Source organism: Oreochromis aureus, linkage group 18 (assembly GCF_013358895.1).
Source record: "Oreochromis aureus strain Israel breed Guangdong linkage group 18, ZZ_aureus, whole genome shotgun sequence".
Classification (NCBI taxonomy): Eukaryota; Metazoa; Chordata; class Actinopteri; order Cichliformes; family Cichlidae; genus Oreochromis; species Oreochromis aureus.
The window spans coordinates 27,762,268-27,775,389 of NC_052959.1; the positions used below are offsets into that span (position 1 = coordinate 27,762,268).

Genomic DNA, 13,122 nt, shown 5'->3' on the forward strand with positions numbered 1-13,122 from the left:
TGTTTTTGCTGATTTAATTTCTTCATAAAACATGCTTAAAACATCAAAGTCTACTTTCTTGCTGTCTGCATTTTCAAGTAGCTCGTCATTGTGCATGTGATTTTAATCAAACATGGTTATATTCACGTTATAATTTTAAACAGTGGCATTTTCATCATTTTCATCTTCACTCTCATCATTAGGTTCTAAATCAAGTGGAATACTGACGTATGCTGCAAGTGAAGTGTTAATCATTCGTTTGATTATGGCTTTTAGACATGGGATAATACATGTGGCGAAGAAGCAGAACAAAATCAAAAACACTCCAACTCCAATGAGTAGTCTCTTCAGTACTTGTAGCCATGAGCCGTTGAAAAGCCAGGTGAACCAATCAGTGGTGTTTTTCACATAGTCCTGACTTTGGGCTTCCTTCAGTTGCCTTAAGGCATTCAGAGCATCAGTCATGTTTGAGGAATGCACATTGTCCGGGATGTAGGTACAGCAGGTGTTGTCGAAGAGGACACATAGTCCTCCTTTCTCGGCGAGAATCATATCCAATGCTACTCTGTGTTGCATTACTGCAATGCGCAGAGCGTCGATTTCTTGGTTTTGTTCGTCGTTGATTTTACATGACGCTGCGTTCAGAAAGAGTCCAAAGCGATAATCCAATGTTTCAATCCTTAACATGTTTTTCCGGTTCCAACCCACGGAAACAGTGAGTGGAGGACCTTCTGTCCAGTGGTCCATACTTTGAATTCCTCGGCACATCACTGCCGTGCACGGGGTCGTGTGGTTGGATACCTGGAGATGTTGATCTTCCTTTCCGTCGTGTGGTTGGGGTGGTGTTTACAGCGGTCATCCTGAAGGTGTGGTCTGATATGAAGATGGGGCACAAACTCCGGTCCAGCCTGGGGTAGTATGAAATAAGCACGTTGTCCACATAGCCAGGCCATTCCTTGCACCCAGTAAGTGCCATTTGAGGGGCCGGTCGTGTTCACAGGGGCACCTTCTCCACTTCCAGCGGTCTGATTACAGTTAGTGGTGTTTCCAAGCGGTCTGTTACCGTTGTTTTGCTGGTAGCACATGGAGTGGTTCTTCCCTGGGGTTTGGTCCAAGAACACTGGGAAGTGAATGGATGTGTTCCGGTTTGTCACATTGAAGTTGATCCAGAAAAGTTGGTCACACGTTCCATTGTCAAGTCCAGCGTCTTCAATGGTGATCATCTCGTGTTGGGGTGGTCCCTGAAAGATACTAAGGAAGTTAAGCGAGTAGATGGTAGATGAGCTTGGTGATGAGCACTTGGTAGGGACCTTCCCAGCGGGGCGAGCTCCAATTCTTTCTATGGAGAACTCGAATCAGGACCCAATCACCTGGCTTTAACCTGCAAGATACTGGAGAAGATTCAGAAGGCAGTTTATTGTTCAAAACAATATCTTTGTTTTCTAGTAGTTTCGACATCCATTCTGCTAGTGTGGTCTCTCTGATTGATTTATCTAAAGGTTCACTTGTGATTGGCAGTGGAAATGGTCTGCCATGAATGATTTCAAAAGGTGTGAGTTTCTGAGAACCCTGTGTTAGTCTCATCCACATTTTTACTAGGGCTATACACTCAGGCCATGGTCTCCCTGTTTCTTCCATACATTTTCTAAGTCTCTGTTTTATTGTGCCGTTAGTTCTTTCCACTAATCCTGCACTTTGCGGTGATAAGCACAGTGATTTTGATGCTGAACCCTAGTGCTTCAGAGACTTTGCTGATTACCTCATTGACAAAGTGTGTCCCATTATCTGATCTTATCAGAGTGGGGATGCCATATGTTGGAATGAAATGGTTACATAAGCATTTTGCTACTGAAATGGCATCTGCTTTCTTTACTGGGTAAATTTCTGGCCATTTTGAGAATACGTCTATGATCACTAGAGCGTATTTTGAGCCTTGGCATTCATTTAGTTTAATAAAATCCATGTGGATTGTGTGGAAAGGATGAGGTGGTGTGGGAAAATGACCTCTTTTTGGTCTGAGATTCCCTTGTGCATTGTGTTTTTGGCAAATCATGCATGTTCTGACAAATTCTTTTGCTGAAGTTTCGAAATTTAGAGTATAGAAGTGTTTGGAAATTATATCTACTATCCCTCCTGTTGACGCATGAGTAACTCCATGTGTCACTAAGGCTGCTGTTTTGTGTAGAGATTTTGGAAGTATTGGTTTTCCTTCACAAATCATCAAGTCATCTTTTAGTTGCGCTCCGCATTTCAGCCATTTCTTTTGCTCAGCTGTGGGAGCTGCTTTTGTTCATCCTTTGTCAGTAAAATTGTTTCCTTTGTAATTTCATAGTCATTCTTCTGATGTGCTGCACACTTGCAAATTGCTAAATGTCGCATCACATGAGGAGTTTCCTCCCATGTAAACAGATGTGTGCCATGATAAAACCTTCTCCACACACTAGAAACAAGAAACTAATTTCAGCCGTTGTTACATATTATTCACTTATTTTATAATACAGTTATTTTTTCAAATCTAATATCAATCAACTAATTTGCATATCAGCTTATAATGCGCTAAATTGACAGGTCAACAGAAATGCACGTTCAAAAGATTATCACAAAAGAGATTTTCCTCCATACAGTAAATTACTTGTGTTGCATCAATCAAGCAGAAAGCATCTCACAATTTATTGTATTACCAACTAAATTTATTGTCTGATCACTGCTTGGTCATACCAGACTCTCTCTGTGTCTTTATTTTTCCTTCTCTGTTTTCACAAACGTTTCACCTATTGTCCTGCTGGAGAGTTAAATGTCAGTAGTGGGTAAATTCAGCAGTTGATAACAAAACTATTAAGTTTTTCCTGTTTTAACACCAATGTGAGATATAGAGGCGCATATATAGTGTGTGCTCTAGTGTAAGCTGCTCTTCATTGCATGTATGTGTGTTAGTACGCTTGCATGCAGGGCCTCTGGGCCTGTCTCACCCAAAAGGGCATTTTTCTTAACAGTTGCCTTTCACTCGCATGTGTTAAGAAAGGCAAATGTGCTTGTAGCAGTTGTGAGATTATTATGCTGTCATATATTACATTATACCTGTAATCAAAATGAGTGAATCATGATACTGCTGTAGGCCACATCATACTTCTTGTGTAATCAGCATGTAGTTTTAGTTTGCATCACACTTCTTAGTTAAAAGAATGTGAAAATCATTAGATTTATTAGATAGGTTTGTATTATCCTATACTGCTGATTTACTGTGAGTGAGTTACACTGTTTCATGACATTTCATACTGCCGAGTTATGAAGAGAATATTGTATTCAGAGAGTAGGGGCCTCTCTCTTTTTTTTTTTTTTCTTTGTGATAGTAAAGAGAACAGAGCACATGCCACGGGAGCGCTCACCCCACCCTTGGTGGAAGCAGAAAAACAGGGAGCCAAGGTCATAACTCAGGCTCACAAAGAGTCAGAAAGAATGTGAATACTTAGTTTTGTGGCTGTGGCGCATTCTGTATAGCTTCTTTTCTTTGTTTAGTAGCTTTCTGCCTTCACCTGAGGGTGTGCCCTAAGCATGTGACTTCAGGTCTCCATAATTGGAGTTTATTTAAAGATAAATAAGATGATTTCATATATTGCTCACAGATCATGCACTACACGGTATGTTGCAGTATTAGCCTGCTTCAACACTTAAACAAAACATCACTCTTTGTTTTATTATTATTATTATTATTATTATTATTATTATTATTATTATTATTATTATTATCATTATTATTATCCTGTCTCAAAACAGAAAATGAAATTGTAGTTGTTCTTGGCTGAGAAACACAAAACTTCTCTTTTTCTTTTTTTTTCAAAACAAGAAACTAAGTTTTAATTTTTCAGCCTTGTCACATAAAACAAAACAGACAACCCAGCTCTCAGCTGGCTCTGGACTTATCATCATCAAGGACGCATGGTGAGAGCCACTTCAGAAGTTACAGTACTCATCACTCAAGCAACATTTAAAAGGAACAAAAAACAAAACTCAGCACACTACACAGAGAACAACAACAAGACACAACTGAAGGTGTTGTTCTTGTTTGTTCTCCTTGAATTTTAGAATAAAGTTATTACATATCATTATGTGCCACTGTGATCCACTAGTATGATCACAAATTTATTTATTTTTCAACCCAACAAAACAAACAAACAAAAACAAAAAACAAATTGCCGATGGCATGAAGGCTTTACACACATGAGTCAGGACACAAAAAGAAAAAAGAAAAAGCTGCTGCCAGAAACAGAGCAGAAGTGTGAGGAAAAAACTGAGCTCACAGACAGTTGCATGTGTGAGCTTTAATATGCAGCTTCTGCTCTAAAAAACTAATAAAAATAAAAAATGTGTAACTTGCTCATCAGCTTGGTAGTGTCCACATATTTAGTTCATTTTATTCAGCTTCTCAAACCTGTAGCTTTAGCTGTTGTATACAGGGTTTGGCTTATTAGTTGTTAGTATAGGTTTGCTCTTCATCTCAACAATGTCTCATCTAGGATGACAGGTTTACAACCAGGTCAAGTGTCTCTATGCACTTGATTAGTTTAGGTATTTTCCTTATTTTCTTCATCTCATATATCATTATACTGAATTTGAGCAAACCTTAAGCTTGAATCAGACTACTTTTAACAATTATCCACCTTACATCATAACTGACTGAGGTGCCTCTTCTTATTAATATTATGTCACTATTAATGTTATTATTGTTTTGTTTTTCCTTTTTTATAACAGCAATAGTATATTACAATACACTACTTTACTACTAATATACAATAGTTTATTATTTTATATTTCATTATGTATCCATCAGGGGCTTTTTCACACTCTTTCCTTGGCTGAACAATGACACAGCCTTAATATACCTTATGCATTTCTCTATTTTATTTAATATGTTTTGTGTGAATTGTCTGCTTTCATTTATTCTATTCATTCAGCTTGGTTGTCTTCCCAATTTTGTTTCATTTGTTAGTACCAATTTACAGGTTGTTATCCTTCCTATTATTAGTTTGAATACATAAGCTCTAATTTAATTTAACCCTTTGTTTATTCCACTATGCATTCCTCTTGTATTTACTGTATGTGTATTCAGTTGGGTCTGTATACAGTCCTTTTTAAACTTTGATCTCTAATCTTTTATTTGATGAGGGATTATTATGTTCTTCCTGATATGGGTGAATGTATAGTGGGACGTTTTGTTTTCTTAGGCTTTCTCCATCTACAAGCACTAATTTGTCCGGCACCTGGACATTTTTTTTCTAACCACTGCTCATCAGCAGTGAGTTTTGGTGGGCTGATTACCCATTGTTACAACACAACTGCAGAGCTTTCTCTGGTATGAGACTCAGGAGTGGTTGCTGACACGCCCTTCTCCGGGCTACTCCGCAGAGCAGTGTCAGTTTTACGGGACGGAGCCCAACCTACTTCTCCTTTGTCACCAGTACTTCAGCGTCTTACAGCAAATAAAATAACAATAACAACTGGAAGCAACTCAGCAGCGTATTGTGCTGTAAAATTAGTTTACTTCCAACAGACAGAAAATGACATACACAAAACACATATATTCACTCTTGTTTCTTTACGCGCGCGGGTCCTTGCGGCGGACCAGGCCTAGTTTAACTTTTCCAAGTTAAGTTTTAGACGTCTCAAATCCTTACAGCGGATTACTCTCTTTGTGCACCCGTGCAGTGGGTCAGCCTAATGCGCTATTAATCCTTGCGGCGGATAAGACCTATGCGCTTTTTTTTTGTGCACCCGTGCAGTGGGTCAGCCTTAACATGTCTAAACGGTTTTATTTATAGAACAAAACTTGTGTCTTACCTCCTTCACAGGGGTGTTGTGAGTGCTCAGATCACCTCACTGCACCCCACCGTCGTGGACCGTTTCTAACACCTTGGCCTAGACCCGAATTCACGTTCTAGGACTTCTCTCCTCTGCCTAGAGAGGGCTGTCGACAGACTTCAAGGTCGGGATGCACTGAGGGTCTGTGGTTTGGAGTCACAGCTCAATCAGCTGTTGTTTCCAATCCGGCTCGGAGGACTAAGAAATATGTCAAAGGAAAACCTGGAAGGAGAGCAAGAAACACAAACTCAGTTTATTTCGTGTACACGGGCGAAGCTTACTGCGTGGCAAGACACAAGCAAGTCGCGCAGAGCCTCAGTCCGTTCTTTATTTTATAGCAGAGAATAGATTACACAGCATCTCTAGGTGGAGCATACGTAATAGAAAAACATCTCTAGATATGGTTATCGCATGAGTGGCCGTTATCCAAAAGACAAGAGGAACTAGTATCTTTTGTCATATCAGCTTCAGGTTGGAACTGTCTCTGCCTGAGTGTGTGTGACTTTGTAACTTCTGTTCCTTAATCTGTAGGTTGCAGGCACATCATGTTCTCACAAGAAATTATACTTAAGCAAAATAAAAGTTATCAAAGTAAGTAAATGTAAAAATCTCTTAACACAGAGTAAGTTAGATTTGTCTTATTTTTGCATTTCAATATAGAGATCTCACCAATCAGACCTCAAGATCTGGCAAGAAGTAGGCATGTAGCTCAAAACCAACATTGTTTTACCGAAATAGTAAAACACTACTATTTTACACACAGCTAGAAGCTACTCTGGTTCAATGACACTGTTTGGAGTTATTTCTTTGCCTTCACAGATGTGGTTCCAACTCTGTCAAAAAGCGCTGACATCCTGAAATATGTACCACAGCAGTCATGATGCAGCTTCAAATCCTGGATCAAACCATAATATTATTCCTGCGCCTGCCCTCTCTTGAGAATTGGATTAACAAGAATCTCAATTTAAGGAGCTTAAAACGAAAAGCATCTGGACTAAAGAAGCCCAGACGCTTTTATTTCCAAGCTCCTTAGACTACTATGACCTAGATGACTGAGTACCTTCACAGACAAGAATCTCAGTTTCTTCCTGCACTTGTTTAGAAACATGAGGAACAGCTGACCATGTCAGTAAATGTACGTTTTTTGGGCTCACCAGTGTCAGCAGAGGAATGATGTATCTCCAGCATAGATTAAAGAAGGCAGATGGTTTCTGTCCTACCATGTCCTGAATTATGTTGGAGAAACATTCAGCACCTGTTGGAAGTTCAAAGGTTTATTTAAAGTCGTGGTATGGAAGCTTTTTTGAATTTGAACCATTTATGGAAAGCATTAAATTTATAAATAAATTCCCTTATTAAATAGTGGCAGTGACGTTTAAATGAAGAATTATGACCATTTTAGATGGACGATCTGATATCCTCGTGTTGGCGTTGTTCCCACATCATCATAATTACTGTTGTTCCAGGGTCCACATTACAAGTAACCAATCACCTTCTTGTGACGTCATACTTTTGCAACTTCGGAAAATACCCGCCTTAAAAAAACAAATGTTCTTCGAGAAACCGCCTTTTGTCCGCTGATCCAGCAATTTCAATTCCTCTCAAGATACTTTTCTTTAATAAACAGTAAGCATAATATATATGTTTTCCTTGAAATGGATAGCTGTGTGTTTGCTAGTGATAGGCTACTTGCGAACCAGTGTTCTCCAGAGTGCGTGTCAATGTATTATGATTTATTATGAAAGTACAGGTGAATATAGCTCTCCCGTCAATATATTATGATATAAATGTACAGGTGAATATAGCTGTCATAACAATGTCAGGCAAAATTGCAGTAGTTTCCCTGATCATTTTACAAACATAAGTGAAGAGAATTTGAACTTAAAGGCCTAGACTAATGGTTGTGTGCTGAATCTATGAATCAAAATATCACCTGGAAACATAATTAACTGGTCCATAGCTGTGAAACTGGACATGAGTTCTTGATTCTATGGAGATTAACAGTAATCCCGAAATTTACAAATTTGTCCTGGGACACCGTGTGAATGTTGTCCCAGGGACATCGTGTAAAGTTGTCCCTGGGACATCGTGTGAATGTTGTCCCAGGGACATTGTGTAATGTTGTCCCCTGGGACAACATTACACAATGTCCCTGGTTCTGTTCCCTCATGTTCTTGATGTCCCTGGGACATCAAGAACATGTTCTCTTCTATCAACCATACACATCTGACCAAGAACTAATGATTGTTTTGCAGACACCTGTAATGAAATCAAACATGGAGAACTATGCAAAACAGTTAGTATTTGTTGACACCACGCATTGTGTTAACCAGTATTCATTTCCCTTATTCACACTTGTTGTAAGAGATGATCATGGGCGTGGAGTCCCTGTGGCCTATGCTATTGTCAGCAACGAAAGTCAGAAAACCCTGGAAACTGTTCTTGGAATAGTTTGTGAGCATTTACCAACTTCCCGAGGTAAATAATACATTGACAGCTATTAATTTTGAAATAATTCCTTTTCAAAAAGTTATAACATGCCAGAATCTAATGCTATAGCTGCAGCATGGGCTGCAAGAAACATTCCTTTCCAGTTGTTAAAGTTATTCCTATAGGCTGTATGCAGTATTTTATATATCTACTTGTGAGTTGAAATGTTTAATTTGGCATTGAAGTGGTGCTTTGAGATAGCAAAAACATTTTCATACTGTTTAATCTCATTTAGTGTTTTCTTTTTTTTTTTCCGTAGAGCATTTATGGTTGACAAAGACTTTATGCGAAATAAATGCTTTGCAGAAGGTTTTTCCAGAGTCAGCTATCCTTCTATGCTGGTACCATGTCTTGCAGGTAAACCACATTGTTTTCTTTTCACGTTGTCTAAGATGCACCTGAAACACATTTTTACAACAGCGTCCTGTTGTTATGATTTGCCTCAGTGTGATATTCACCTACTCAGGTTAATGAATATAAAGGGATAAAATGTTGAGTGACTATGTCCATCCATTTAAGACCACTGTGCACTCATCTTCTGGTGGCTGCTTCCCAAAGCTCTTTTTGACATTTAAAAATATGTTTGCCTGGTTGATTTCTGTAATGCACAGGTCCTCTTGTCCAGTGAGTGACAAAGTTATTTTTGGACGTCAGCTTTCTTTTATGCTTTTTGTACAGCTGTTCCTCTGTCTCTCCAGATTAACTTTTTTTCTCTTACATTAACAGGCTGTTAATCGATGGCTTTCAAAATCTGAGTCTGGGGTCGATGGGCTTTCTAACACCCAAAAGAGAAATGAAGTCATTTCTTTCTTTTGTAAGCTGAAAGCTTGCACATCTGTAAGTGTAATTTGTACTTAAGTACTTAAGCTGTGCAGGCCATCACTGTGTCACCCACAGTGCAGTAGAACTTGTGAGTGGGATTCTTTCACAGACAGATGCTGAAACCAAATATGCTTATAGGTTTAGTGTTCCTTCTTAGCCATTGTAAGGGAAGAAATAATTGCTTCTTAATACAAAAACACAACATATTATTAATAACTTAAAATTCTTAATGTTATTCAATAGAAGGAAAAGGGCTTCAATACATAATATTAAAGATTTCAATAGGTCTGTTAAATGGATTGAAATATATTCTGTTGCATCCAATTCTCTTAGGAGGAAGACTTTAAAGCCACATCAGCAGAGTTTTGCCAGACATTTAAGCAATACCCTTTGGTATGCCAGTATTTTCAGAAGCACTGGGAAGGCATTGGCCACATGTGGTGTGACTACGGCTGTCACTTCAGTCACGCTCGTTCTGAAACAAACAATGTGATTGAAAGGTATGATTTATTATTTTGACCTCATTCAATTTTATTGCTGAAAAAAAGATATTATGCATTAATCCAAGAGGCTAAACTAAGTAGGTTCTTCATGTCATTGCCAGAATAGCTTTTAGGCGAATCCTTTAAATTTTAGCAGTGTTTTTTATGTTATCACAACAAAAAACAGAGTAGGTGGATTTGCCTAAACCAGCTAAACCGGCACAGAGCATTCCTTTATAAAAGACGTGTGCAATAGGTATTCCAATTTTTTTTTTTTTTTAAATAATACACTCTTGATTTAAACTTTAAATTCCTTCAATTACAGTTACTAATCATTTCAAATAACTTTTTTTCAGATTTTTCCACCGCCTGAAATACCAGTTTTTATCTGGCTACAAGAATAGGCGTCTGGATGACCTAACTGAAGTGCTCCTATGGAAGGACGACGACTACTTCTCAGTCATAAAAACCCTGCAAGATGTGGGCCGCATGAAAAACAGGTTTGCTGACACCTTGTCTCAAGTTTCAGACTCTGCTTCAAGACTGATGGAAAGTGGTTGGGCTCTTAAAATTACAGTCAAGAACAGCGATGGAGTTAATGCATATCAAGTCCCATCTGAGTCAAGAGAAGACATAGTGTATGATGTCTGCCCTGTTGAGTCCTACTGCAAAAAGTACACTCAGCTCCCTCTTCACCACGACGGACCGGTGCAGCGTCCGCATCACTGCAGCTGCAGCACCAATCCGTCTGTCGATCTCCGGCTCCCTTCTCCCATCACTCGCGAACAAGACCCCGAGATACTTGAACTCTTCCACTTGGGGCAGGAACTCATCCCCGACCCGGAGTGGGCACTCCACCCTTTTCTGGCTGAGAACCATGGCCTCAGATTTGGAGGTGCTGATCCTCATTCCCGCTGCTTCACACTCAGCTGCGAACCGTTCCAGTGCGAGCTGGAGGCCTTCACCTGATGAAGCCAACCGAACCACATCATCCGCAAAAAGCAGAGATGAGATTCTGAGGCCACCGAAGCGAAAGCCCTCCGCCACTTGGCTGCGCCTAGAAATCCTGTCCATAAAAATTATGAACAGATCGGGTGACAAAGGGCAGCCCTGGCGGAGCCCATCACCCACCGGGAACGAGTCCGACTTATTGCCGGCAATGCGAACTAAACTCTTGCAACGGTTGTATGGGGATCGAATGGCCAGTAGCAATGGGCCAGACACCCCATACTCCCGCAACACCTCCCACATTTATTAAATATTTGTAACTTTTTATATTTAAAACACAATTTTAAATGTTAAATCTAAATGTTAAATATTAAATCTAAATATTATATTTAAATCTAAAGTGTGTGAATGTGAGCGTGAATGAATAATGTCATTGTAAAGCGCTTTGGGTGCCTTGAAAAGCGCTATATAAATCCAATGCATTATTATTATTATTATTATTATTAAATGTAAAATGTTAAATCTAAATATATATTTAAATCTAAATCTGTATCAATAAATACAATAAATTTGCATGTTAGCTAAATATTTAGTTTCTTGTAACATTTAGATTTAACATTTAGATTTAAATATAATATTTAGATTTAACATTTAGATTTAAATATAATATTCAGATTTAACATTTAACATTTAGATTTAACATTTAAAATTGTGTTTTAAATATAAAAAGTTACAAATATTTTACTAAATGTTGTAAAAAGTGACTTGAAAAAAACATGTTTTTGTAAGGTTTTGAGCTAAATGTGGAAAAACGTCGCCGTTAATTTAAGCATGTTTCACTTTACAAACGGCACCCTATATTTTGGTTCTGCTTGTGTTATAATTTTGGTCCTAGGATTTTGGTTTTTGTCATTTTGCCTTTCTCGTGTTCCTCGTCTTGTCTTCATGTTCCCTCTGTCTCCCCGGTCAGTCATGTCTCTCTGTCTCAGTGTCAAGTCCACATCTCTGTGTTATACTTCCTGTTTTACTTTGACGGTCCCTTGTCTCATGTCAGTGTATCTAGTTTTGCTTCCTTGGTCTCTTTATATATAATTAATCCCAGCTGTGTTTCCCTCCAGTTTCCCCTTCCCTGATTACTCCAGAGTGTATTTAAGCCCTGTGTTTTCCTTGTTCTGTGTCGTGTCATACCCACACAATGCTGTGTTTTTTCCTTCTGTGTTCCTAGCCCTTTCCAAGATTACAGTTCCTAGTTGGTTTTCTTGTTTTGCAGTGGAAGTTTCTAAACAATCAGACCACTAGATCTGGCAAGACGTAGGCATGTAGCTCAAAACCAACATTGTTATACCAAAATAGTAAAAGACTGATGTTTTACACACAGCTAGAAGCTGCTCTGGGTCAATCCCAGTGTTCCCTTCCCACTGTTGCCAAGTGCCTTCAGTCAGCAAAAGGGTTAAAAGATATTTCTAAAGCTCTGGTATTTCAGCAAACCACAGAGAAAGCCAATTTCAGAAGTTGCAAAAACTTGAAACAGTGGTGAACCTTCCCAGGAGTGGCGGCCTACCAAAATTACCCCCAAAACACAATGATGACTCATCCAGGAGGTCACAAAAGAGCCAAGAACAACATCTGCAGGCCTCACATGCCTCAGTTAAGCTCAGTGTTCATGATTCAACAATAAGAATGACACTGGGCAAGAATCAGTGTGGCTTTTGCACATTTTGTCTGAAAATCAAATTAAATTATGTGCTGCATTTGGGTTTCTTGGCTACTTTGTTACTTTTAGTAAACAAAGCAGAGTGAGAGGAACTTCACTTAGTGTTTGACCATCTGCTCATTAGAGTAATGTTTTCTATACATAGACAAATACTCACCAAAAATCCAGGCTATAGCAACACACTGACAAACAGCCATACAATCCTGACAAGCTCTGGTGCAACCGTAGTAATCAGTAAACTGGAATATGTATATTCCTCCCTGGTGGAGAATGAGAGTTTTAATAATTAACAAAGTTTAGAAAAACAACCAGCATTTTAAGCATTTATTTATTTGTTTTTACCTCGGTGAGAATGGTCAGATGAACGAGAAAGAAGGCTGAACAGAAGATAAGGACAAAGATCTCATGCCTCACCGGAGCACGAAACAACGTCGGAAACAAGTCACTGATGGAGGTGATGACACTCTCTACTGTCACAAACTAGAGACAGGATTATGAGTGACTGTTTTCAAGTTTATATTCAACTGAACAGTTGATAGTTAATAAACAGTCAGTACAACATTCCTACATGTGTGTCGACACTGAGCAGAATGAGCATCAGGAAAAAGCAGACGGTCCAAAACTGTGGCAAAGGCATCATCGCTGTAGCCTGAGGGTAAGCAATGAAGGCCAGACCTGGACCTGTGAATCACAGTTAAACAAGAACGAAGTCTATACTCACCATAAAACATTAATACAAAACCTTGTTCAAATTAATACTTGCTTTCACTACTCTTTTGCTTCAAAATACATCAACAGAGCTGAATGAGCCTAAAACCTTGTACTTCACTG

At 38.9% G+C, this 13,122-nt stretch overlaps 1 protein-coding gene across 1 annotated transcript in view; it reads right to left on the reverse strand.

Annotated features, from left to right (window-relative positions):
• Window positions 1-1,239: 1,239 nt before the first annotated feature.
• LOC116328111 (sodium- and chloride-dependent taurine transporter-like) overlaps window positions 1,240-13,122 on the reverse strand; it is a 31,027-nt gene continuing 19,144 nt past the window's right edge. Inside the window, exons 4-7 of the mRNA XM_039601702.1 lie at window positions 12,860-12,972; window positions 12,634-12,771; window positions 12,491-12,551; window positions 1,240-1,370 (exon numbers count right to left, since the gene is read on the reverse strand). Coding sequence (XP_039457636.1) covers window positions 1,240-1,370; window positions 12,491-12,551; window positions 12,634-12,771; window positions 12,860-12,972 — 443 coding nt within the window. The remainder of the gene's footprint in view (window positions 1,371-12,490; window positions 12,552-12,633; window positions 12,772-12,859; window positions 12,973-13,122) is intronic.